Source organism: Lagopus muta, chromosome 8 (assembly GCF_023343835.1).
Source record: "Lagopus muta isolate bLagMut1 chromosome 8, bLagMut1 primary, whole genome shotgun sequence".
NCBI lineage: Eukaryota > Metazoa > Chordata > Aves > Galliformes > Phasianidae > Lagopus > Lagopus muta.
In genome coordinates this window covers 36,458,710-36,484,557 of record NC_064440.1, presented here as the reverse complement: position 1 = coordinate 36,484,557, position 25,848 = coordinate 36,458,710, and the positions used below count along the sequence as shown (strand labels likewise).

Here is a 25,848-nt window from a genome sequence, read left to right as displayed (position 1 = left end):
ACCAAGACTGCAGCAGGTACAGAAGACCACACAGTCAGAAGAAAGCCACCTCACTATCAGCAGTAGCAAGTTGTTTTGAGATTGTTGAACTGATCATTCAGAGTTCATCCCAGAAATAAGAAGCATGTATCATGTGTTTGAGATAGAAAATATATCAGTAGCATCCTGACAAAAGGCCAACAGTTGTCATTATTCCAGCCTGACATGAATGAACGCATGAGCATTCCACATCCCCTGGCTGGGCTCACAAGGGAGGACAGAAGGAACTTCTGCAGAAACACACAGTGCTCAGAGGATTCTGCATTGGCAGTACCTACAGCCTTCTATTTCCTCAAGCTCACTACTTTGTTTTTCACAAGTTACTATGCACTGGAGGCTGTACACTCTCAATTATAACAAAGTAATAACCAATGCACTGAAATAAGTCAATATTTGGCATGGGAAAAGGAACACAATCAGAGGCGGGGAACTAGAGAGAGCTGACATGACACCACAGCTTCATTTCCCATCCAGACTGACACACTCTATTTTGACTCCAGAAGAGTAACGCTGTTAGGCCAGTTAAAAAGAGGGGAGCAGCTGGCAGAGGAATCCTAAAAGGACAACCTGAATGAATGCTCTAAACAGAGAGCTTTTAGGAATGATTCTTGACCTTATCACCAAGATCAGTCTGTTGAAAGAGTGATGATAAACACTACCATAGGATCTCCTCCCTTTCTTCTTCCTCAGTAATTCATTCCTTCCATCAGCAAGCCAAGGTATACTTCATGCAGACGCCTACTACATGCTATCTGAGCATCTCACATGCAAAGTCTTCAAAGATACCTGCAGAAGTGAAGACCCTCTGCCCTGCAAAGGGAGAACACACAGGAGAGGACTGAAAGCTTTAGTATGTTTTAGAAATTATCATAAGACAAGAAAGAAAGTACAGGCAGGCAGCCACAGCAACCCAAGGTTTTGCAATGTGTTGAGACTGAGCATCAGAACTGCATTTACCAGAATTACAGTGTGGACCACAGTTATGTTAGCTAGGCCAAGCAGCTCCCTGTTCCTAACAAACACTCTGTGCTGAAATCCACATATGCCCACATAAAACTGGGATAACAAGTTGGGAGTTAGCAATTAATCAAGCTAGCAAAGAATGATAGTAAAGAGAAGGTGAATTTAAAGGGCATGTCCTGCTTCTAGCAATACAGAAGAGCAAGACTGAGCAGTGTGGTATGTTCAACATTGTTACCACACCAAAACAGCCATAACATTTAACCAAACCTGAACTGTTGCAAAAATCCTGCCACTCACTGTCAGGAAATCTCTTATTGCTGCAGCTCTCAAGCTGACATGATGCATCATGCCAGGGGTGGGGGAGAAGGGAAGACACTGCAGAAGATCTCTCAGATCAAGGCTTGCCACAGGACAGCTCACCTCAAGCCACTGAAAACACCCTTCCCTTCAAGTAAGTCGTATATGCAAGCAAGGACTAGTTATATCATTTTGAAACCGTTATGTAAATACCTTAATATCTACAAAATAAAAGATACCAGGAGAAAAGCTACCTTTATTCAACACTGCTCTCTGTTTTTTTGGTAAACAGGTACATCTGACCAATTGATGGAGCATTTACAGGATAACCCACAATTTGTTAATGCTGTTCTATAATCTTTGTCTTACAATACAGACTCCACTTCCTGTCTATTGCAAATCCAGCACAAGATTCTGACCTTTTTCTACAATGGAAGTTAGAAGCACCTATTTTTGTATTTGTCGTCACCCAGTAGAACTAAGAGCATAAGAAGGAAATTACTAATTGCACAATAAATTATCAAGTGTTTTGACAGGACAAGCATAAACCGAAGCACAGAAAGTTCCATCTGAGGAAAGTTTTTCCATAGTGCAGGTGGCTGAGCACTGGCACAGCTCACCCTGAGATGCTGGAGAGATGCTCAAAAGCTGTCTGATCTAAGTCAAACACTGACTTCAGCACACTCCATAGTGCTGACCAAGATGCTCTGTGTAAGTGGCTATGGGATGGCAAAAAGTTCCTAGGCTACAGGAAGGGCCACAGTCGGACATTTACCAGACTCTTCCTTTGCTTGGGCAAAGGGACAGGACACATTTTCTTCTGTGCAGCTTGACAGCAACCTCTGGTGTCTGATCCTGGCTGAGACCAAATAACAAAGAAGCTTGCCTTGCTTCTTACAAAAAGGCAGTATTTTTACATTTTTGTACTTTGCCTGAGTTTGTGTCGTCAACAAATGCCTACCATGTTCAGCAGACAAATTTCTTCCCATGTTCTTTTTTCCTTGCTAATTAGTTCTATGACAGACCTGAAGGCTAGCAGGAAGCGCAAGGAGAGAAGAAAGCAAGTGTATTCTAATAACTGCAAAACAGAATGGGAAGACTAAGTGATGCTCAGGTAAAAGTGGTACAAATAGAATTGAACAAAGAAGCCCAAAGCCTAATCTGTACCCTCGACATCCTTTAAACCAGCTCCTCTTGATTCCAGTAGGCCTGCCATAGAACTGTATTGAAGTCAATTTTGCAAGATTATTAACACTTGTATTTCAGTTTTTAAACTGTACTAGGAATAAAATGACAATGATTATATAGACAAACAACACAATTACCACGTGAATGTAGGTTTCTGCAACTTCAGGATACAAAAAAAGCCAGTGTATATGTGGTTTAGGAGGAATATCTAGCATTCATGCAGGCTGTTTGCAGTGCACAGAGCACCAGTGCTATGATGTGCATGGCTACATACGTCCTGTCGCAAAGACAGGCATCACTGCAGTGAAAAAGGACCAGTGAAAAAGGACCAAGTGGTAGAATAGACGATAACACTAAATGTCATACATCCTCTTGTCCTCTTAGAATCTTTGCTCCCCCTTAAACCAGAATCTTGTATTTCCAAATCGTTTCTGGCACATATTTCATTGGAAGAGACTAGGAATGAGTCTAATTTCTGTACATCTCTGTAACAATCGTATTTACTAAACTTCCTCAGCTCCTCCTTTCTCAAATAGTCATCTTTTACAGGCAAATGAGCTCTGATTCATTTAATCATCACTCATATTCCACATTTTTACCATCAGTGCTGAAAGGCTGAACCACAGATAAACAAGAACGCTCTGAAATGATTGCATTTGACTGAAAGTGCCGTTATTAATTCAGATCTCCAGCTTGGCTTTTTTTTGTCCCTCTGCCAAAGATGATCTCCGATGTTACCTTCTACAAGCTTACAGCCTCGAGTACCCAGGAAATGTCTATGCACCAGTGGAAATAGAAGCAAGAGAAATGTTTCTTCTAGAGATACCTCTTCACTGCCCTGATCAGTATTCATGAAGCAATTGCTTTGAATCTTCCTTAGAACTCATTATGACCGCAACAAAAATTCCACTGGGTTATTTTGATTAATTCTGGCAGATTCCCTTGGATGTCTGTTCTTAGGCTTCTTTCATTATGGTTTCTTTTTCTCGCTCTTCACATGCCACACACTGACAGGGAAATGAAAAGAATTATCACATGCCATAGCTTGCCCTTGATTTTTAAGTCATTGTGGTACATTAGTGTGCTGTGCTCCTCCCACCTCCACGCTGTCCTATCTATTGCACAACCATGCGTCAAGGAGTTAATCCAGCCATCTGCAGCTGTCAGTGCTGCTGCACACCAGGAAACCCAAGCACCTAACAGTTGAGAGCACAAAGTGAACACAGAGGGTAACCATAAACTCTACCACTGGACAGCCGTACATTAAATGTCTGGTTGGTTCCCTGTGCTGTGGGCAGGGGCACATTAACTCCTTTTACATGACGGTCTGCTCAGTCAACATATACGAGATAATTTTGGCCCTAGACATGGAGAAGGACTTGACAGCTCAGCCTGTACGATGCCTGCAGACTTTCATCACTTACATAATTTAAGCATTGTTAGATCCTGGTCGTATTTTTATCAGTTGGTTCCCACACCATTTGCATTCTAAGTGGCGTTATAAACTGCTGCACAAATAGAGGACTGTATCGCTGACACAAATATAAAGAAGGAAGGAGGGTGAAAGTATTCTGGTAAGCTTCCCAGATGATTTGTAAAGGCACATCTTCGACATCCAACCCTCAGCTCATTGCTCAGTTTTGCCTACATGCAACAAGGCAAAAAGCAACACACAGCAGTAGCCATGCACAGTGCTGCTGGCACCTCATTACCCATTCATCCTCCTTCCTGGTTTTGGAGCACCTAAAGCAGATCTTAAAATTGGAAAGCATTCAAAGATGCTGCTAAAGAAAAATCTCTTGGGAAGTACAAAGCAAGTAATTCATACTGCTCCATTCTGCTTCTGACCGGAAATACCAGAAGCCTGTACAGGACAAATGCGATCCACTTTCTGCATTAAGATCATATGATCATAAAAGCCCTTTAGCCATGAAAAGGTCTGACTAATTCAAGTAATCAAAGTGACAGAGTTCTGTTGTTTTTTTTCTTTTTGTTGTTGTTGTTGCTGATTATGTAGCCCAATGAGTCTAATCCATAATCTTTTCATCCAGGTAAACTGAAATTCATTATGAAAACACTCATACCAAGAGGTGCCCAGCACTTCCAGTCTCCTTCCCTCCTCATGCTCTGTAAGTGGAACTGGTCTAAATGCTGCTTCACCACTTCTTTCAGTCTCTGACATTTCCTATTGCTGCTGGTTTAATGCTGTCTCAACTGCTCTTCTGCTTCAGCAAACAATTCAGAGTTCCCAAAAGCCCTGAGGCGCTAATGCAATCACCAGCTCTGCCATCTTATGCAGCACACTGCAGCTGGGGACAGCCCAGCCCGATATTCCCCTTCTGTCTCGCAGCCCTGCAGCAGGGCCCAGCCCTGAGACAAACCTTAGCAGACACTTCCTACAGCCTTCTTCAGCTCCTGCTGAAGCTGAACCTTGCAACCCTGCTTGTGTGCACATCATTTTTTCCATAATTATTTTCGCATAAGGCAATTTCCTTTCTTCAAACAACTCTTAAATTAGAGCACGCTTCTCTAATCAAACATACCTGTTCAGATCATTTAAACGAAGATTAAATTCTAAAAAAAAAAAAAAAAAGAAGATATGGGTCCTCTAGGAGAAAGGGAACCTAACACTTTCTCCCCCTTTCCTTCATTTGAATTTGTAAGACAGGATCCATTAGCCATTGTGGAATGACATTCTGATGGCAGAATCTATTTTAAAGCTATTTTTAAAAATGGCAGAGCTCCATCGCATTGTATTTCATACTGTCAAGTAGCAGGCAAGGACAATACAAGCCTCAGTGAATGGCATACACTACTGCCTAGACTTTATAACACACTGGTGTTAACATGAAGCTCTCACCACAGCTCCATTATACCATCTACACTCCCTGATGAGTTCAGTAACGACGGAAGAAAACTGCTGAAGGAATAATCATGTTACTTTAAGAAAGCAGGGGGTGGGGTAGGATAAAAGCAGAGTAAGTGCTTGTTAAGTTCTTATCTGACACACTCTCGGCTTTCAGGGCTACCAGACATTTAGCACTGCCTCCATCTTCACAGCACCAAAACACAGAGCTGTGAGACATGCCTGTCACTCATGATGGCTTCAGGAAAACACCTCCCTGCACTGTGCTCATCACTCCATGCTCACACAGCAATGCTGTCCCGCACAACGCATGCGGGTGCGCTCACTGACCCCAGACAAACCCAAGGAATTCATTCAGATGGAGCCATCTTTGTAAGGAAAGTTTTCCTAGAACCAAAAAACCACACTTTCCCAAATGACTGTCTTGCAATACTTGCAATACCACGTGCAAAACACAGCCACTGACAACACAGCCTTCCTAGCAAAATATCTGGTAAGTTCTTAAAAAAGAGACTTCCTTTCACACACACACACACACACACACACAAAAAAAAAAAAAAAAAGCCAGCATAAAATCATTTCATATTGCTTTGATTGCACTGGAGACACTGGCATGAAGAGCACTTCTTCGTAGTAATGAGGACTGCTGGAACAAGCACTGTCTGTGGATTTTCTTATATGGACCAAATAGTCAGTTTAGAAACCGTTCACCAACAGACTCACCACTGGAGTAAGACTGATCTTAAGCTCTTTTATCTTATTCACAGGATATTAATTTTTATCTCGTGTTCCACGAGCTGCCCAGCATACGCCGCGTTTTCATTTTTCTGGCACTGTTCGGCTTCCTTTTCCTGACAGGGAACAATCCACTAGTCCTACCTTTGCGGAGGTGTCACAGCTAAGACATGAATAAATGCCAGCTTCTTAGTGGAGTGCAGCCCAGAAAGCACACTCTTCTCCAGGAAGAGGACTGATCCAAACTGCTGTGCTATGAACAGTGCTTGCCAGTATCAAGAAGGCTGCTCCATTTGCAAGGTCTGTGGACTTGAATATCTCTACCCTTTTAAACACTGTAGGATGGAGCTGAGCAGCCAAGCACTCTGGCAGGGTTTCCCACCCACACAAGGGACACAGTCCCTAAAACAAAAAGAGGAACCTGCGACTTGAACCCCAGCGGAGCATGTGAAGTCATATCCCTTATGATGAGGGTGGATGGAAATCTGCAGGACACCCTGCAAACACCCAGAACATTCTGGAAGAGACAGAAGGTTGTCATGGCCCCCCTGCCAGCTCTCACACATGGTCTGCTAATCTAGGCCTAGGAGCTGCAGAGAAAAAAGATTCACCCAAGGTTCTCAAGACAAAATCTTTTTGTACATCTCCTGAAATATTAATTTTCTTCTAGTGAATGTAGTTTGCTTCCACTGAAAACCTTGCAAAATCAGAGCCATCTGTTGGAACAATGGTTGATGCTGATAAAAACAGAAAAATTCATTTTTCCTGCTATTCCAGCTGCCTCAAACCAACTCGCTCTCCCCAGAGAGGTTACCAGCATGCAAAATATTGCTAATAAACAAAACACACACTGGAGATGTTCATTCCTAGCCAGGACTTCCGCACAGTTCTTTTTAAAGCCAGAAACACATTACCTGCAAAAGCTAAAACAGGGTTACAGCCTTCTATAAAATACAGGGGAGAGAGGAAGGGTACTAGCAGATCTCATGTAAAGATCACTTTTAGCTGAAAAAAAGAGTCTGGCTCTTTAACATTTTCTTCAAGCAGAAAAAGGTGGCAGCAGCAGCTGGGGTACAGAAATAAATCAATAGATCCCTACGGACATATAGGTCATATAAGAATTAGGCTGAGAGAAAAACAAGTTAGCAGTGAAGCATTCCTTTGGATGCTTCTCCAAGTACAGTGTTAGCTGCTTGTGGTTTATCCTACAGAAGCTTATCTCCTTTGAGCTGGTAGCACTCAGAAGCTTCAAGAAGCAGATTTTACTATCACTGTTCTATGATCCTTCATACTGGGCAATGTTTTCATATAAACAGCATTGTTTTATAAACTCATTACAATTGGAAAAACTGAAGGAAGAAGTGGAAAAACTTGCTTTGCATCCTGCAGAGCAAAAAAATATTATTCAAAAATATAAAGCTGACCTAGAAAAAGAAGTTATTCTACTGCCCTCTAATGAGCACATCCAACATCTCAAACAGAGCACTCTCAGAGAGATGCTCTGCTCTGCCAGAGGCATGCCCCGTTCTGCTACAAAGCTGTCAGCAATGAGGTCACAAATGCAGCAAGATCTATAGACATACAGGAGAAACACCTGGATAGATCCAAGACCTTTTCTGTATTTTCCCAAGCTTTAACTAGAGTATATGACCACATCTGGTTCTGTTCTCCTTTCCCAAAGAGAGGGAGAAAAGGAGAAACTCCAACCTTCGGGACACAAGCAAGTCACCTTTGTAGCTTCCATGACCAAAACATGCACAACAGAGGGATGGCAAAGGCAACTGTTCTTCACTTCCAATCCACTTTCAAGGCTGCAATGTGGCACAAGAGATATGGAGGCTGTCAAAGAACAGATCACTTAGAGTGGGTCAGAGAGGTCATGGCTACAAAATATCTGTTACATGACTAAATCATTAAGTGCAGGTATAACATAAACATAGAGGAATGTCCTTCTTCAACAGCTGTCTCCACTAATAAAAAGTGAGTCACAGGCAGGGAATTCAGTTCCTCATGCAAAGGTCTCTGTCAGTCTGGACAATATTCAGAGCACATTCCATTTAGTGATTCTTCAACATTCAGTTAAAAGAGCAAGTGAGGAGGACTGAGCAACAGCCATAGAGCAACACTTCAGCCTAGTACTGAATTCAATCGCAACAGCTACAGTCATGTAGTGGATTGGGCCTGCTGCCAGACACCAACTCAGGTGCTCTCCCCGCTTCAACAGGGGAGGGGAGAGAAAATAAGATGGAGAAGTTGCACATTCCAACCCAAAAGAGGGCTGTGATAAAGACAGGAAAGTCACTTATCGCTTACAGTCACTGTTGGTGGGTCCCTTGGAGCTGGCTGAGTCCAGGCCTCCTCCTGCAAGTTCCCTCTGAGAGCAAAACCTTGCTACCTACACCCAACACAGGGAAGGAGGCCAACACCCTCTATTTTGGAGGAAGAAGAGACATGAAGTTACAATAACCCCATATAAACAGAATCTACTAAAGCACCCTGTGCATCTGCAGCAGCAGAGGACATGTGCTGAGCCCTAGGATCATGAACCTGTAACAAGAGCCACCAGTGACAGCTGAAAGCATCACTGAGAATCAGTTCAAAGTGTTAACAAACAAAGTAACTTAAACTCAGAATCATGGCTTCTGCCAGCAGATTTCCTGCAGTCTGGAAAAGACATTGTGTACCTCTGTTGGCTGGCATACCAGGATTTTTTTTCACTTGAAATACATTGTAAAATAACTCCTGCACACACAGACACAGCCCGTATCTGCAGCAGCTAGGAAATGTTCCATCCATGCTAGAGACGCCCTTTCCCAGTTTCGTAAGAACATCCAGTGACCTGAATTTACAAATAATCTTTCTTTCAAAAGGAATTTAAAGAAAACAGATGTAAACAAAAATGAGTAAAAATAACTACGAAATGCATCAGAAGTAAATCAGCTCAAAGCACAAACATACACAGCCATGTACAGCGTGTATGTCCAAAATAACTCAGAAGCCCACATTCTTTAAGCAGATCTATTGACTACTCACACGCCTCTCGCATGCAATCAAGCAAGCAGTGCCAGTGGGCCAGGAAGGGAGTTGGCCTTTCTCATTTTCCCTGCCGTATCCTCCCAGACCCCCTGAAACACCTTGCTTTGCTGTAATTATTGTCAATATCACTACACTGAATGCCTTCCAGAGTACCTGCAAGCTGACTCTCTGCCAGAACATCTGTGCATTCTTCTGCACAATTCATGTCCTGTGGTTAGCTTCATGGCATACTTGTAACACTGCCAGTTCAATAAAAATCTGCCCAAATTACCATGTCAAACTACCCAGAATATTTTTGAACTCACTGTATTTAATCCTTCTGTATTTTCATTTCCTACATTTAGCTTAGACCATGTCCATCAAGATTTACTGCACAAAAAACTCCCCCTATTAAAAACCAAGGAAACAAAACCCTTCCTTTCTTCCTTTCTTCCTCCCTTCCTTTCTTTCCATAAGCCAATTGACTAAAAAGCTAAACCCAAATGCTGCGCCATTACCAGTTACGCCACACGTGATCATCAATAATGCCACTTCTAGACAAACTCAGCGGGCACATAGACTTCAAGTTGTTGCACTCATCCAGTGTAAAGAAAATATTCCCCATAAATTGTTCACAAATAGTCTTTTATTACCTCTGTATTCCAAGGATCCCCTGAGCAGAATGGATCTCAGCACAGAAACCAGCACTCTGTACCTTTTTTTTTTTTCTTCTTCTTTTTAAGTGTGCATTGCAATTTTGGTGGACTGAGGGAGAAAGCTCCACATGAGTATTAAGTTTTCCCATAATTATAACTTATCTGAGCCATCAGTAGGGTAACTTATACTGAGCCATTAGTAGGGTAACTGGAAGATTACAGAGTGCCCCTGTTAACTGATTCTACACTAAAACAAAACAAACAAATCAAGTGAGACTATTCCATTAAATATATCCTTACATTAAAGACTTAGTCTGAATTACAGACATCAGCTCTTGAGAATTCTACTATTAAATACACAGCTCATAATTCAGGTAAGACCTACACTGGCAAAGCAGAGGTTTGTCTCTAGTAATCCAGCGATCTGATTTATACAGATTGCAATCTTAGCACAGAAGACCCTTGAAAGAAAGAATACCCAAGCAGAATAATGTTCCTCACATGGACATTTCCCAGCATGACCAAGCCAGTCAGAAGGGAAAACCCAGAAAGGAGATTTCCCATCCATCCTTTACCAGTCTCTACCAATATTCTAAGTAGAGCGTACATTAAAAATTAAACTCCCAGGGTATGTATTTTAGAAATATGTTTGACAGTTTGACCCAACTCCATACATGCTCTGGTGACAAGGAAAGAGCTCTCAACTTCCAGAGCTGTCAATCTGGCTCTCTCCACAGTCACTTCTTCCCCCTCATGGGATTTTTCTTTCTCACTTTACTCAGTGTGTAACTGTTCCTGCCATGTCTCAGGGGACAGTTTCCTTACTTGGACTCAGTGTTGGGTGGTATCTTTGCCACCAGTGCAGAACCAGGCTTCTTTTCCTTTGAAGCATTTGTAATTGTGTAACTCAATTATGCCAAGGCTGTAACATTAAAACAACAACACAGGGATTTTTGTTGGTAACCCTCTCCAGCTCCAGTATTCTCCTAAGCAGGGTTGATTTATTTTTGTGTAACGATGTCTGACTGCATTAAAGGAGGAGAAACCCTTGCTACATTAGTATCCTTTTAAGGCTTTGGGATTCATAATCTCACAGAGCAAGATGCTGCACCACACACAAGCTGCTATGCCCATCATACCTGATCTGGATGCAACAGTCTCAATGCAGCAGAGCCCCTTCATGCCACAAGGGACTGACACTAGACCTAACAACCACACACTAGAGCACTCAAGTCTTACAAAGGCCAGAGGATGCAGCTTCACAGCTGCTTCTTGGAGGTTTTCAAGAAAAGGGTAGACGTAGCACTGAGGGAAACAGTTTAGTGTGCACAGCGGTGATGGGTTGATGTTTGGACTAGATGACTTTGGTGGTCTTTTCCAACCTTAATGATTCTACGGTTTCATGATTCCCCAGCAGCACAGCTCTCAGCCCTACAGCAGCTCCAGCAGCCGGGCTCGCCTCCCTTACATCCACATATGCACCCACTCCCACCTTCATAGGTGGTGAATGTCACACAGTCACAGGAATCAAGCAGAAAATGCACTCAGAATGATCTGACATGTTGTGCAAACTCCGAAGATTTGTTTCAGGCTCTTCCTGCTACTGACGTCCTCCTCTCCCAGACTGCAAACATCTTGGCAGCTCCAGGCATTCTGGAAAATGTTATTGTTTGTGTGGCGATGAGTATCCATGACCACAAGCTAATTGTAGAATCATTTTTAAAATGTTAATACTAAGAATAAGGACTTAGCCACAGCCACAAGGAAGGAAAAAAAAAAAAAAAAAGTTAATTACTTCCATAAATATTAACACAACCGATTTCCGTGGTCTGGCAAAAGGCACTCACAACATGGAAACGCTGTTTCCAGAAGTCAAAGCACTTGAAGCAGCACAGATTTCAGACATTCATTTTAGCTCTTCTCATTTAATTGCACTGACTCTAATTAAGCTGGAGCCTCACACAGCTATTCTCACAGAGGGCCTCACATAGTGTCACGGAGTAGACCAGATCAATCTATGTCCGTGACAGAGGCGACAGGCCTCTGCCCTTCCCCCCCACCCCAGTCCCACAAAAATGGGAAGGAAGGAAGGGAGGAAAAGAACAGCAGCAACAATCTATGGAGGAAAACTTATTTTACTATAATATTGGAATACAAGATAACACAATAGATACAATTTAATTGAAATTGAGATTAATAAATCAGACAAGATGAGAGAGAGAGAGAGTTCCCGGGACCGAGTCAAACCTGAAAAGCTTGGAACGGCTAGGAAAGCACCCTCCAGCACCCACTGCAAGGCAGCAAGAGAGCGCCCCCCCCACCCGGAAGGGCCAGATCCCGTGACTGCTGTAATGCACAGGGATAGGTACCTGGGATTGGGGCAGTGACACTTTAATGCCCCGTACACGACATGATGTTTTGATGTGGAATAATGAAACCCAAAAACAAAACAAAAAAAAAACAAAAAAAAACACAAAAACATAGAACCATGACACATAGCACAATGAATTACTAAACTGATTTTAACCAGTGTGGACTTTCTCCTTGAATTACTTGTGAGGCACCAGTATCCTAAAGTTACAGTAGCATTCCCACTGTATTCCAAATTTTCACTCAAGCTACCTGCAATGGGTCACCGTTTTCAATGTCAAGCAGTCCCATGCAGTTCAGGACTTGGACAGCTTGATTCTTGAAGTAGGGCCTTCATTGGTTTTCATCCTTTAAACCTAAGCAACAGCAGAAGAGTCCTCTGGCATCAAGGTGATTTGTTGCAATCTACAGACTTCTGATGGAGGGTGCTGCAGATTAAAATCATCTGGAGAGGCTTCCCATACTATCCATCAGTGTCAGAGTTCCTCTCAAACACCATTCAGCTCTATAAAGGTCTGTTTATTTGTCAGAGAGCAAAATTACCCTTACAAGGTTATCTAACTCTCTTAATGTAAGAACAGCACCTAAAGACATAGGAAAAAAAAAAAAAAAAAAAGTAAAAGGATTTCAGCCAAAAATAGTGAGGTAGGAAGTACGATAAATTGCCACGTCAAGAAATTTACCCACATAAAGCCATAGTCAAAAGCAAACTGCCAATAGTTCTAGGCCTGAAATGATTTACAACTACCATCAAGCCTGTAAGGCTACTAATAAAGTGGCATACTGAGTTATCAAATGTCATGGTTTTACAATTTTTGGTTATCAGTATTCCACATCATAACATCATGGACTGCAATGGGGGTTAAAGAGTTAGTGCTCCAGGTCCAGTTATCTGCCCCGAAAGAGAAGAACTACTACGTTCCCAGGAGACTATTCACTGTTCTGTTATCATTTCCGCTCAGGGGGAACAGATAAAGACCTTGGTTGGTCACCCAACACTCCCTTTTTCCCCTTTTATATCTTCTGGCCTCTCTTGGCTGTGGGTGCCATCTCGTCTCAGCATTAGAGTAAGGCCTCCAGCTTTCAGACACTCTCATTATATTTGATTTATTAGCTCCAATTCTAATTATATTGTATTATATTATATAGTATACGTAATATATTTTAAAACATTCCTTCTCCAGAAGATCCACGTTCTCAACTTGCTCCTGTATAAAAAAAATGAACTGCGCTCCATCTGCTCCATGCTAGTCAGCACTCCATCCCATTCACATTGTTCAAAGTATCCTGCAGTTTGTGTCAGGCCAGTGGGGGTACAATAACAGAAAAGTTTAGCTGCAACTCAGTTCAATGCTTGGAAGTGAGCAGTGTTTTACTGACTGCACTTCTGCAAAAAGACAGAAGAACTACTTCCTCAGACAACATGACAAAGACACGGACACACGGGCAGTCATTCACAGCCATTTTCCATACCCAGTTATCAATCTGGGGCTGGGAAAGAAGTAAAGATTATCACATTTCCTGTATAATCCCTACTCAGCATCACCCCTTTTCTAGGAATTTTTGCTTTCTTGTAAACTGGGTGGGGCTACTTGCACTTTCACATACAACATCATAGAAAAAAAACAACTCCCACTATGCTTTCTTTCTTTCCCACTTCAGACTCTCATCTTGAAAGACAAAAAAAAGTAAAAATCTAGATGCATAAGAATAATTTATTCCTACTGTTTGAGAAGGATTTGCATTGGTAAGAAAGACAAGAATAGCCAAAGAGGAGGAAGAGAAAGCCAGCAAAGTGAGGGTCTTCTAGTGCTTTTTAGGGAGGCCAACCAATCTGTAGGCCAGTTTAAGGTTTGCAGCTCTACCTAGCACTGGTTCAGCTCTGCACAGCCCATGTCAGTTAGATGCATTCAAACATCACGTGCTTTCAGTGGGAAACAGCTCCTCCAGACAGCTGGCCAGCACTGGGAAAGGAAAAGGAATGAGGCAGCACGGTCAGGGAAGAGAGAAGTCTGCAACGAAACTTCTGCAGCTTGCCTGACACAGCTGCCCAACTTAAAGTCTGGGGACACATCCCTGACCCGTGCAGGCTGCACAATGGGCAAAAAGAGAGAGGCAAGCAAAGGAGAGGTACACGACTTCAAATGATCAAGGCTGAGCTTTATTCAAACTTTTCTGTAATGGAGTCTGGGTGCCCAGGTTCATCCAGTTCCCCAGCCATGAAAGCAGGACATCTCACCTCAAATGGTATTCAGCAGTTTCTTCTATGGGAGCAGCAACATGCCAAGTAGAGGTTTTCAAAGATGTTACAAATGGTTTCAGCGTAAAACAACTGCCAACATGCTACCACTGATAGCAGCAAAAGAGAGCATCTCGTTATTCCCAGAATTCACAGAGACCAACATCTGAGCAGTTAATAACAAAGACACTGATGGAGCAGGAATATCTTGCTGCTTTGGACAGCACATCACATTCACACAGGCACACAGCCACTCCTCATAGGACACTTACTTTCACCCTCAATCTGCAAATTTACTGTTGCCCTATCCTATCAGAGGAGGGGGGAACAGATTAAGGCAGCGACAGGCCCAGAATTAAATGCTGAAGAAAGCTAACAGCAGCAGAATCATTAAGATCCAGCAGCTTTCCCTGCTAGGGATGTACAGAATAGTCATCACAAGCAGAAGATTTAAAAACACCCTACAGTTGCATCAAGAAAATGCAGTAAAGGCTTAAAAGTGATATTCAGAAAGGGTGAATTAATGAAAACAGAACAGGATGTTTTCAGTTTTTCAAATTCTAAACACTCTAAAGCACCAGGAAAGAAAAAAGCAAAACAAAACTGAAGACCCATCTGCACAAGGCAGGTGCAGCACTATGCACAAGAAAACAGAGATGCTTTAGATGCCTTAAGGAAGCTGCACAAGATAGCAGGCAGCAGGCTGCACAGGACGTACAGAGAGGTCCAAAAGGTCTGCGCTGATAACACTGCCAGCACCTCCAGCCTGCTCTTGCTATGCCATATCACCAAATATTTGCTTAAAAAAGGTGCACAGCATCAGCATTAGACACAGCAGAAAGGCCAAAGCTACACCACACTCTGTGGAGTAAGACAGCAAACATCCTCCCAAGAGAAGAAACCTGCTCCTACCAGAAGCACAACTCTGACTCATACAGAGGCATTTCATGCAGAAATGTGATGAGAGGTGAGGACAGAAGAGAAAAAGCTGCAAAATTCAGGGGACACAGACAAAGAGAAATACAAGGAACAGACAGGAATGAATTACAAGACACAAAGATTAGTATCCTATTAGAGCTCATAAAGAGTAACAGGAGACTGGCCACAGGTGCAATTCAGCAAGCAACAAACACAACAGCTAATCCACTGCAGCAGTAACAGAAAGCCCAGACACTGTGCAAAGCTGAAAACAGAGATGATCATACAGATCCTGGCAAACCATTTATCTAAAAAAAGAAAAAAAAAATATCAGCACAGGAAAACATATCACATCACATGAACTTAATACATGGTTCTATGGCAGGGCCACAAAGCCAACCGGCCAATTGCAGGTTTTCTGCTTCTTTCTTGAGGCTACATAAGGAGAAGGGAATTGGACAAGTAGCTACAGAGTCCAAAGAGAAGGAAGCAGTTATCTGATATATCCAGCAAATCCGGAACACCACAGCAGAGACTGAGGTGCAGAGTGGGCCAGCTAGTAATTCTGCAAAGGCAGACTTGACAACAGAAGGAATCCACAAGTTATCCATGAGAGAGGAAAAGTAAGACCAACTCCAAGCTGTCCAGTTTTTCCTTGGCCTGATTTTATACTCTCATCTTCATATTTCTCCAAAGGAAAAGGGATTTCTGCCTCTGCCAGGTGCTCCATCACTTCACCCCTCTGCTCCTACTCATACCACTGATGCAGAAACCTGTGCTGCAAGGGCATTCTGTTCAGCAGAGAACCAAAGCTCCCAAGACAGAAGGGAACAGCACAGCACGCATGCCTGAAACTCTGCTGTAGCTCTGCATGACCTCATGCAGACCCAGACTTCAACAAGCCAAGAGGCCCAACCCAACTTCTGCTTAGCCTAATGTCAGCCTGTGTCCCGTCTTGGTAACTCCTGCCATGCTTCCTTACAGTCTCCTTCAAGACCCTTAATGAGCCCAGGACCAACAAAGCAAAAGCTTTCAATTTGTGTTTCACATTTGCCTGGCTCACCAGTGGCACACAAGGAGCAAACACAAACTGCAGGAAAACGTACTCATTCCCAATCAAGTGGTCTGCCAGAGTCACACTTGAACAGGCCTCTTTTTGAAAGCAAAAATGCCGGAGGTAAAGCTGAAGAACTGCTCAAAATAATATACAAGTTAGAAAAGTGCCATAGTGTAAGAAGGATAAAACTATCAGAGAGCATACAAAGGAGGGCCGTAAAGATGGTGGTCTGGAGGGCAAAGTGCGTGAAGAGCAGCTGAGGTCCCTTGGTTTGTTCAGCCCAGAGAAGAGGAGACTGAGAGGAGGCCTCGTGGTGGCCTATCAGGAAAGGGTCATGCTGGGGTGAGGAAAAGGCTCTGCACCAGAGAGTGGTGGGCATGGAGCAGCTCTCCAGAGGTTCGAGACGTCGTAGCTCAGGGAGCATTGACACCGCCCTCAGACACAAGGATTGGATTTTGGGTGGTCCTTTGTGGAGCCAGGAGCTGGACTTGGAGATCCTTGTGGATCCCTTCCAACTGAAGACAGTCTATGATTCCCTGATTCTGCGATCAAGAAGCAAACTCCATTCTGCATACACTCCCCATATGGCAGGCCATTAGTTCTGACTTAATTGGAAACATTCAGTTCCCACGCTAGAGAGGCTCTCCCAGATGAGATTTATTCTCTCACACCAGTAACAGAAGTCCTTGCATGGATTAGATTATGGCAAAGAATTTGATTTACATTACGTCAGTGTCTAAGTAAACTACACTGATAGGAAGCAATCATTCAGCAAATAACTCATAGACTTAACCCCAATGTTCATAACATTGCTGGCTTTTGTCACTTACAAGCATGTGGAAATCATCTGGAATCTTGTGTTAAGATGAGCTAATAATTAAAGAGAAGAAGCAGAGCACAAGAAAGTAGTTGCAGTAGGTCTGCTTTATAGCAGGGCATGGCTCAGAGCTCCTCATATTAAAATATTTTCCACTTTAGGCCACTATCTCCCTACAGTCACAGATGCAAGGGTCAACTGAAATGAATTCCATTTAGGTGACATTTTGAATTACAATTCCACCCTCTCCTTCTCATGCTGCAAACATTACAGATTTCCCAACAAACTGATACCTTTCACCAAACACAACAAGCATTCTGAATCAGCCTTGTCTCCAAGGAAAGCAACAAGACCATTGCAGAGAGCATAGCAGATGTTTTGACAGGGCACAAGGCTCCACTAGATGTACCAAGAATCTTCAGAAATCCTCAGAAAACAACAGGAACTTCAGTTGACAAGAACCAACACTAGCAGTTTACCTCCCAAAGCAAGAGGTCTCACATCTCCCTTCAGTCCCATCACACATCTTCACAAGTACACACGAACATGGATGGCAACTGCAATGCTAACCTTGCTACAGATGCCAACCTTCCTAACTTCTGTACTGTGCTCCTTCCCTGTTTTCTCATAATAAGCACAGCCAAAAGAGCAGCAAAAGCTTGCCACTTTGTTAAATGACTATGGAGAAAAAGGAGAAAAAGAAGTAGAAAGAGAGGCCTTTTCTCCTGTTGGAGTATGGGCAATAGCCCCCTGAGCCCCAGCAACATAGCAACTGGGTTTCCTATACATCTGCATCCCTCTGACTACAGCACATCAAAACAGGACCTGTAAACAAAGCTTTCATCACTTGTGAGTAACCTGTGCTCTGCTGTTCTTTAGCTGGTTTCCAGCACACAGCCTGCACCACTATTGCTCCAGTTGTCCCACGCAGCCTCCCTAGTGGTACAAGCAGAACTGTCAGGCTTCCCCAGTACCCAAGCATGTTCCAAACACGGACAAGTCCTTGCAGCAAGAAAAACCCAATGGACCTCTCCACCAATGCATGTAACCCCTTTCTAAAACTACAGAAGCATTCAGCATGCACTTCATACTGAATTAAGGAAAGTTAGGTTAAAAGTTATGTGCCTTCACGAGGTGTTGAATCAGCAGCTGCAGATTTGACCTTGTTAAGCCAGGTTCTTGCTGCCGATAACAGATGCTTTTCTACAAACTTAGACAATTAATGCAGACAGTGGGTCTCCTGTTTTTCCAAACAGCATCATTAGCTATCCTATCTCTGGAATGCAAGGTAGCAAGCCTAAACAGTAAACCCACACATTAACGAAGAAGCAGCGGATTGGTGAACAGAATTGCGGCCAATGAGACAACCAACCAGAGCCAGCCAAGCATCCTCCATCCTAACCCAAGTCCAAGAAAATAACACGATGACCTTCATCAGAAAGGCCACTGAGAGATACACATGTGTAAAAGAGCAGAGACTTGGGGTACAGGAGGAATGTCAATCATTTTGGGGATTCATTGTAATAACCAAGCCTTTTCTTGGACACGTAATGCATATGTAAGTAGCTTGCTCTTTAACTATGTGCCCTTCTTGCCCTCCAGTATGCAGGCTAGGTGGGAATATCCCCCCTGCATCCGGCATGTGCACAGTGCTGATAAAACATACCTGCTTTCTGACTACTCTGTGGTTAGAGTTTGATTTCCGCAGGTCAATACATCGGTTCAAAGCCAAGACTGCATTCTACACAACACACTAAATGTCATGTTTTAGTACATGTATACTGTTTGCTCTTTTCACTGCTTCTCCCAGGTTTGTAACAGAATAGATGCAGCCACTCTCCCTCACTGTGCAGCTCTTCTGATTTCCATCACACCCTCCCTTGCTGCTCTTGCCCATCCTTGTCTCTCCCTTCTCCAAACCACTGCTGGCTCAGCTCTAAATTTCTGGAAAAAAGGAGGGCAGGACCATACGCAGTAGTAAAGATCTGCAGGTAACATGCATTTACTCATAAAGTGGCATAACCGCCCTCAAGTTTGTTCTCTTTTCCTCCTACTTCCGAACAGCTGATTTGGGTTTTTTGACCACTGCCAAGTTTGAGGCTGACATCAACTAAAAGCTAAACTCAATTCCAAGCTCTTCTTAAGACTAGACTGATTACTGGAAAAGACCAGATTCATGGGATAAAGCATATGAAATACAATATACAAATATTAGAATAACCAAATTTAGAAATATGGTTCCAAGTGCCTAAAAAAACAGCTGTCTCTAGCTGATCAATTAGAAAGTACAAGGGAGCACAAAGGATCTAAAAGACACTAGCACACAGCCTCAGGAGCGAGTTAAACATTGCCAGGCACTGCACATCTGCATCATCAGCAGTGCACAGTGCCCAGCAGCCCAGGTCTATTTATAAACCAGACAAGCACAGCTGTAGCCTGCAAGGAAAGACCAGGATTGCAGACTGTCAGTCCTTAACAACATGTTGTCTAATTTAATTAAAGAGATGGCCATGTTCACATGCACACGCATCCTTTTTCCAAGAGAGTTACAAACAGTAAGCTCAGTGTTTTCAAAACAACACAGTTCATCAAGACTTTTGTGCAGGGAACAAGCATCTCAAGCAAACGCCCTCACACAACCTTCCCATCCCCCTCCCTACGTCCAAAATGTGACTAAGGGGCTATTGCAGCCACAGCTCACCATAGCTCAGGTGCCCACTAGCCCTTGCGGAATTGCTGGGTTTGTTTATAGCCCTGACTACTTGGTACGTGAAAACAAAGTCATGCAGTATTAATCTGCATGGAGAGAATACATTAATTTAAGTTTGCAAATGAAGTATTTGGAAGTCACACATATCTTGAAATAGACATTTGCACCAGGTCAGACCACCTGTGCCATCAGTTTCTATTGAATCGGTTTCAGATACAAAGTTCTGTCTACCACTAAGCAGCTAATGAGAGCATTTTCTTCCTGTGCAACAGGAAACAAAAGCCACTATCATCTCCTCCTTCTCAACTCCTCTCACCACACGCTCCCTGGTGAGCCTAACTCTTCCATCCAGGAGTTCTTGAACAGAGAACTCAGCATCACCGTAGGACAGGATAAGAGAACTGGCTGCTCTCGGGTTGCCATAGGTAAAGCACTGTTAAGGAACAACATGCCAAATTAGCCTGGACAGCATAAAGAAAACCCCCAGGATTTGCTGACAAAATATGGAGGCATGAATTTCACCTGCTGGTGAAGCAGAAGAGCAACAGAGGAAGCCTGGAGGCCAGGTGACAGCCTAGACTCTGCTGTCGCTTCATACCTTGGGGGCCTCTGGCTGCAGGAAGACATCCACATGAAGGCTCCAGCCGCACAGCCTAGCAAAGAAGTTATCATGTAGACCAAAGCGAGCTCCTCACCAAGGGAATAGGAAGCACAGATAGTAGATGAGCTTTCCTGTGTCCTGCAGCCACAAACCAAAGCCCCTTTTAAAAGAGCAGTGTCCAGTAAGAGCACAGGACACCAGGCCAACATCTGCCAGGCCCAACGCTGCCAATGCAGTCCCAAACGAAGTAAACAAGTCTATGTTCACAACCTAATACTGTATCCATTCAAAACACAGCCGCTCTATCCAATAAACATACTTCTCCAGAATTAACTGCGTGTTTTCCTACCTTTGATACGGCTACCAAACAGCAGGACCATTAGAAGCGCAAAGGCAGAACGTTTGTCCTTACAATGGCTTTCCTGGCCACAAAAGGTTATTTCCTCCAGCACCAGGTGGTTCCAAAGCATCTCACAGTCCTGTGGGCACTTACAGATTGAGATCCTGCTCCTCACCTGTCTTGGATGAAACAATGCTTCTGGTGTCCAAGTCAAGTTTCTTCACCAGAGAATCAGGGTCAATAGTCAGCCCAGAAAAGATGTCAGATGATGAGAAGTCCCAGTCCTGATAAGAAATATTAACAAGGAGTCAGTACCAACCAGCAGCATTAATTAGAAACAAGATAATTAAACCCTATACCATCCTGCTGGGTGTAATGAAAACATTCCAGTAGTGATATGCAGGTGCCTTTCATCAGCAGGCAGGGGGAGCACCCAGGGCCTTGCCAACATCCAACATGCTCTATCCCAAAGCTGTTACCATTCTTAAAGGACCAGTAGCTGTATCCTACCTCATTCAGTTGAATTCAAGTTTACTCCTAGTTGAATTATGAATAACACCCACAGGAAAAGCCAGACTTATAATAGGTATAATATACAGAGAACAATGCAGATAGGTTTTAGGCTCTTGATCTGTTGCTTTTGTCAGGGGACATGAAGAAGACTGAGTGACTAACAACTAGCAACTCACCAAACCTTCAGCATCACGTTCCTTTAAGCACACAGTACTTCCTAAACCCCAAGCTTTGCACTAGCCTGTATGGTTTGCTATGGAGAACTCACTGCCTTAACTAAGAGTCACCCAGCACAGACACACAACTGCACAAAGCTATAAACACATCTCAGCATGATGTAGTCTATCACTTCCTCCCCAAAGGAAAGCTGTAGATGCATAAATAACATTTACTGCTGTTCCTGTGTCCTTACTACAAGGGAAGAGGGTACAGGCATGAATGGCCTACCAGCCGCTGAAATCTAATGGAATGTAAAGCTCCTAATGGTTATGTGTGAGCTGGCAGATCAACCCCACCTGCCATGGCCAGAAATGGGAAGGCACTGCAGAACAAGGCCTGCAGCCTCCTATGGTGTGTACAAAGGACCTGCTAAGCAGCACTGGGTGGGGTGAACCTAAGGGCTACCAGGGCCCCTAAAGACTCATGGCCCACTTGCCTTGAGAAGCCACCACCATTGTGGCTCATTCACTCCTGTGGCTTGCAGGGTGGGACACAAGCAGACACATGGCAAAGCTCAATGCTACAGCAGCTTCAACACACAACTTTCCTAAAAATGAGGATGTTTAGAAAATTTAACTCAACCTTCTGTTTCAAGGACCTCCAGTGGGCACCAGGCCTGTCTTATGGCATCTCACCACACGGTCAACGACCACTCCCTTGGATATCTTTGCTAAGCCGCACCTGGAGCTACAAAAAGGCACCTTCAGGAGCCTTCCCTGTGCATACAGAAGCAGAGACACCCGCCAGGCCATCAGAGGTCACAGTGCCATTGGGACAGCCCACAAATGCAGCACGCCTCATGGCCACCAGATGTGCCTCAAAAGGAAGCAAAAGCTTTAGATCCCACACAGGGACAGTGTGGGACCGCCACTGGACATCAAACCTCTGCACATGCAGCTCAGACAGGAGGAATCACCTTGCTACCGCTGACTGGAGGAGCTGCTAAGTCACAGTCCTGCTGACCAGCAGCACACCAGCTCTCGATCTACGCTTCCCATACGCTTCCCAGCCTGGCCCTCAGCAGGCTGGATCCACCGCCCTGGTTTATAGAATCACGGAGTCACTAAAGCTGGAAGCCCTTCAAGACCACCGAGTTCAGCCACTGCCGAGCAGACGGTCCCACCACGAACTTGCATCCGCCAGCGCCGCAGCCGCACATCCCTTAACCACCTTCAGGGACGGGGACTGCAGCTCCCAGGGCAACCCCCAGGCACCCTCTACGCAGAAATCCTTCGCGCAGCCTGAGATGAGCCCCCCCGCACCCCGAGGCTGACTCCTCGCTTCCCACCCCTCGTCCTTGAGAAGGGACCGAGGCGAAACCGAACAGAGCGGGCTGAAGGCGTAAGGAGCGCGAGGAGGTGTTGCCCCGTGCCTGGGCGGCCCCGCGCTCCACACGCCGGGCAGGGAAACACCGTTTATCTGCAAAACGAGCGGAGCCGCTGCGCGGGTCGAGCGCACAGCTTCAGCCAAATCGGAGCCAGCGCGGCGTCACGGCAGCGAGCCCCGCGCGACCCCGCTCCGCTGCGCTTCCCCCGCCGCCCCGCTACCTTCGCCGCGGACGCGGTCCGGCCGCCAGGACCGGGCGGCGCCGGGTCGGGGCGCAGCGGGGGTCGGGGAGCGGCGCCGTGCAGCCGCGGACGCCGTACTTTCCCCACCATGGCCGAGCGGGGCGCGTGCCGGAAGAGAACGCGGCCACGCGGTGCGCGCACACAGCTCTGCTCCGAGGACGCAGATTGCCGGGCGGTGTTCCGCACTCCCTTCCTGTCTTCACTTCTTCCTTCCGGGGCGGGCGACGGAGGAGGGCGGGACGGCGGGGCCGGTGCGGCTACTCGTTGTGGCGCGGCAAGAAGCGCTTGGACGGGCGGCGAAGCCGTTGAGGGGCGGCAGGGCCTTCAGCGCTCCGCTTCTGCAAACAGTCGAGGAGAGGTTGGCTGCGCTGTGGTTAAACCTGGGGCTCTGGGTTGAAGCAGAGCTTAGCCCAGGGCTGTGTCGTAGAATCGACATGAGGAAATGGATTCAAGGAAACTTAGAAGCAAAAGTTTTAAGATCACTAAGCAGGTATTCTTACTGGCAACGCTGGGATAGCGTTGGGATAACTCTCCAAAAAACTCAGTGAAGGACTGTTTTTGTCCCAAAGATTGCTATGGGATGGAAGGACGAGCAGAGGAGTCTCTGCAAACACAGATTTGAAAAACCAGTATCTTGACACTGTCACATTTTAGGCTCGTTCTGCCTCTTGTGTGGATTCTGGCTTAAGGTCTCCACAAAACAGGTGCACAGTGTTCCTGTTGCGTGTTTCTTTTCCCTTGTTAAAGCAGAGCAGTCATACAGCATGCCTCCCATCTACAGTGCTGTGGCACAATTATCTTCCACAGCTATGGTGGATGCAAGCAAGCTTTAATCTTACTATTCAACAATTCAGCAGCTATGCTTACAAGGATATATTATTGGAATGTTTTGTCTAATTCTTGAAATCAGAATCACTGAATCGTTAAGGTTGAAAAAGACCTTTCTAGGATCATAAAGTCCAACCCCAACCCATTCCCCCATGCTCACTGACCACATCACATCCCTCAGTGCCACATCTCCATGGTTCTGGAACACCTCCAGTGACTCTGCCACTTCTCTGAGCAGCTGTGCCACTGCATCACCACTCTTTCTGAGAAGAAATGTTTCCTAACACTAACCTTTGTCAGCACTTGTAGCTGGGGCAGGAGGGACCTGGCCCTGGACCCTGCAGGCTGGCTGGAGTCAGAGCTGTGGCTCAGTGAGGACTGGAACCTCTGCTGCACTGTGGGCACAGCCTGGCCATGCTCTGTGTGCACGCTGACAGATACAGTCTGTTGTGAGAAGTGTCTGCTCCGTTCCCACATGCTCGCAGTGTCAATGGTTTACAGGCTGGTTCAGCCCAGTTCCATGACTAATGGGATGGGGGGACACATGGACACCAAGCCTCGGGAAAGGGGAAGGGAGAAAAAGGAAAAGGGGAAAGGGTAGGGAGATGGGAGATGGACCTAAAGACAAAACAGTGGCAACAATCTGAGGAGGAAAGCTAATTTACTAAATAAGATACCAGAATGCAAGATAACATAACACCATATAATAGGAATTGAGGCTAATAAATCAAATAAAACAAGAGAGAGAGAGTCTGAAACCTAAGACTTTATTCTAATGCTGAAGGTGAGATAGCTAGGGAGCAGGCACACAGAGATGAGCTGAAAGGAGAAGGAGACGACTCACGGTCTGTGAGCAGTTTTATTTTTCCCTCTGAATGGAAAATGGAAACAAAAGCCCCTTCAGGGGTATGTACTTCTCCTTTTCTTCTGAGAACCAGGTACCCAGAAAATCAGCAGTCCACGGAACTATAGCATTAACTCTTTAATTACCAGTGCATTATGTTATGATGTGGAATACCAATAACAAAATCATAAAACCAGGACATCCAGGCACTGCTCTGCTCCCTTGGGCCTGGCACCCCAGTGTGGGTGGCACAGCACCTCCCTGTGCTGTTTCTGCTGGCAGCTGGGCTTCATTTTCCCTTTTGTGGTTCTCTTCTTTCAAAATCACAGAAAACACCATCATACATGCAGTGCTCGCCAGCAGCGGCTTTCTCAAACAGAAACTTCCCACCACCAAGGGAGTGGTGCCCATTTTCTTCTGCCAGATCCTTGCTCACCTTTGGCATGCAGACAGGGAATGAGCACTTGCCAAGCTCAACATGACAGCAGTCACCGCTGCTCACGTGTGCTTCCCAAAACAACATCTGTGAGACTTTGCTGTGCAGGAAAATGAGGAGGAAGCCAAGCCAGGGAGACCAGTAGTGGTGGGTCTGATCTGCAGTATGGCAGCAGGCAAGGTCTTGATGCCAGGTCTTGAGGATGTTAGGGAACATATAACATTTGTCAGGTGTAGAAAATGTCACTGGGAAGAGTTTGGTTGCCTTGCTGTAGACTGGGGAGTGCTGCTGGGGAGCACAGCACCAAGACAACCTCTCTGACCACCAACACTACATGGTGGGAGTGGGCCAGAGGCAACACATGCTGCTAGCTCATGGTGGAGCCTGGCCCCAGCTGGTGGAGAGAGATCCTGCAAAAACCATAGCCAGGAAGGGGAAAAGGAGCAATCCGTGCTGGTGGAAACATAACTAAATATAAGTAGTCAAAATAAAGATGTCTGTTAAAGTCACATGGAATGGTTAAAACCTTGAAACGGACTGGAGAGCGCTATGACTCTGTAGTGGTGGGCTGTAATCACACACATACAGGCCCCCACAGGACACCCTCCCACAGCAGAGTTAAACCGCAG

At 44.9% G+C, this 25,848-nt stretch overlaps 1 protein-coding gene across 4 annotated transcripts in view; it reads right to left on the bottom strand.

Annotated features, from left to right (window-relative positions):
* ADARB1 (adenosine deaminase RNA specific B1) overlaps positions 1 to 23,311 on the bottom strand; it is a 146,312-nt gene extending 123,001 nt beyond the window's left edge. For all 4 annotated transcript variants that reach the window (XR_007378445.1, XR_007378444.1, XM_048952509.1 and 1 more), the window contains exons 1-2: positions 23,091 to 23,311; positions 20,987 to 21,095 (exon numbers count right to left, since the gene is read on the bottom strand). Coding sequence is in view for 2 of the 4 variants with exons in the window: in XM_048952509.1 (XP_048808466.1) it covers positions 20,987 to 21,095; positions 23,091 to 23,201 (220 nt within the window). In the remaining 2 variants the exon portion in view is untranslated. The remainder of the gene's footprint in view (positions 1 to 20,986; positions 21,096 to 23,090) is intronic.
* Between the last annotated feature and the right edge of the window lie 2,537 nt (positions 23,312 to 25,848).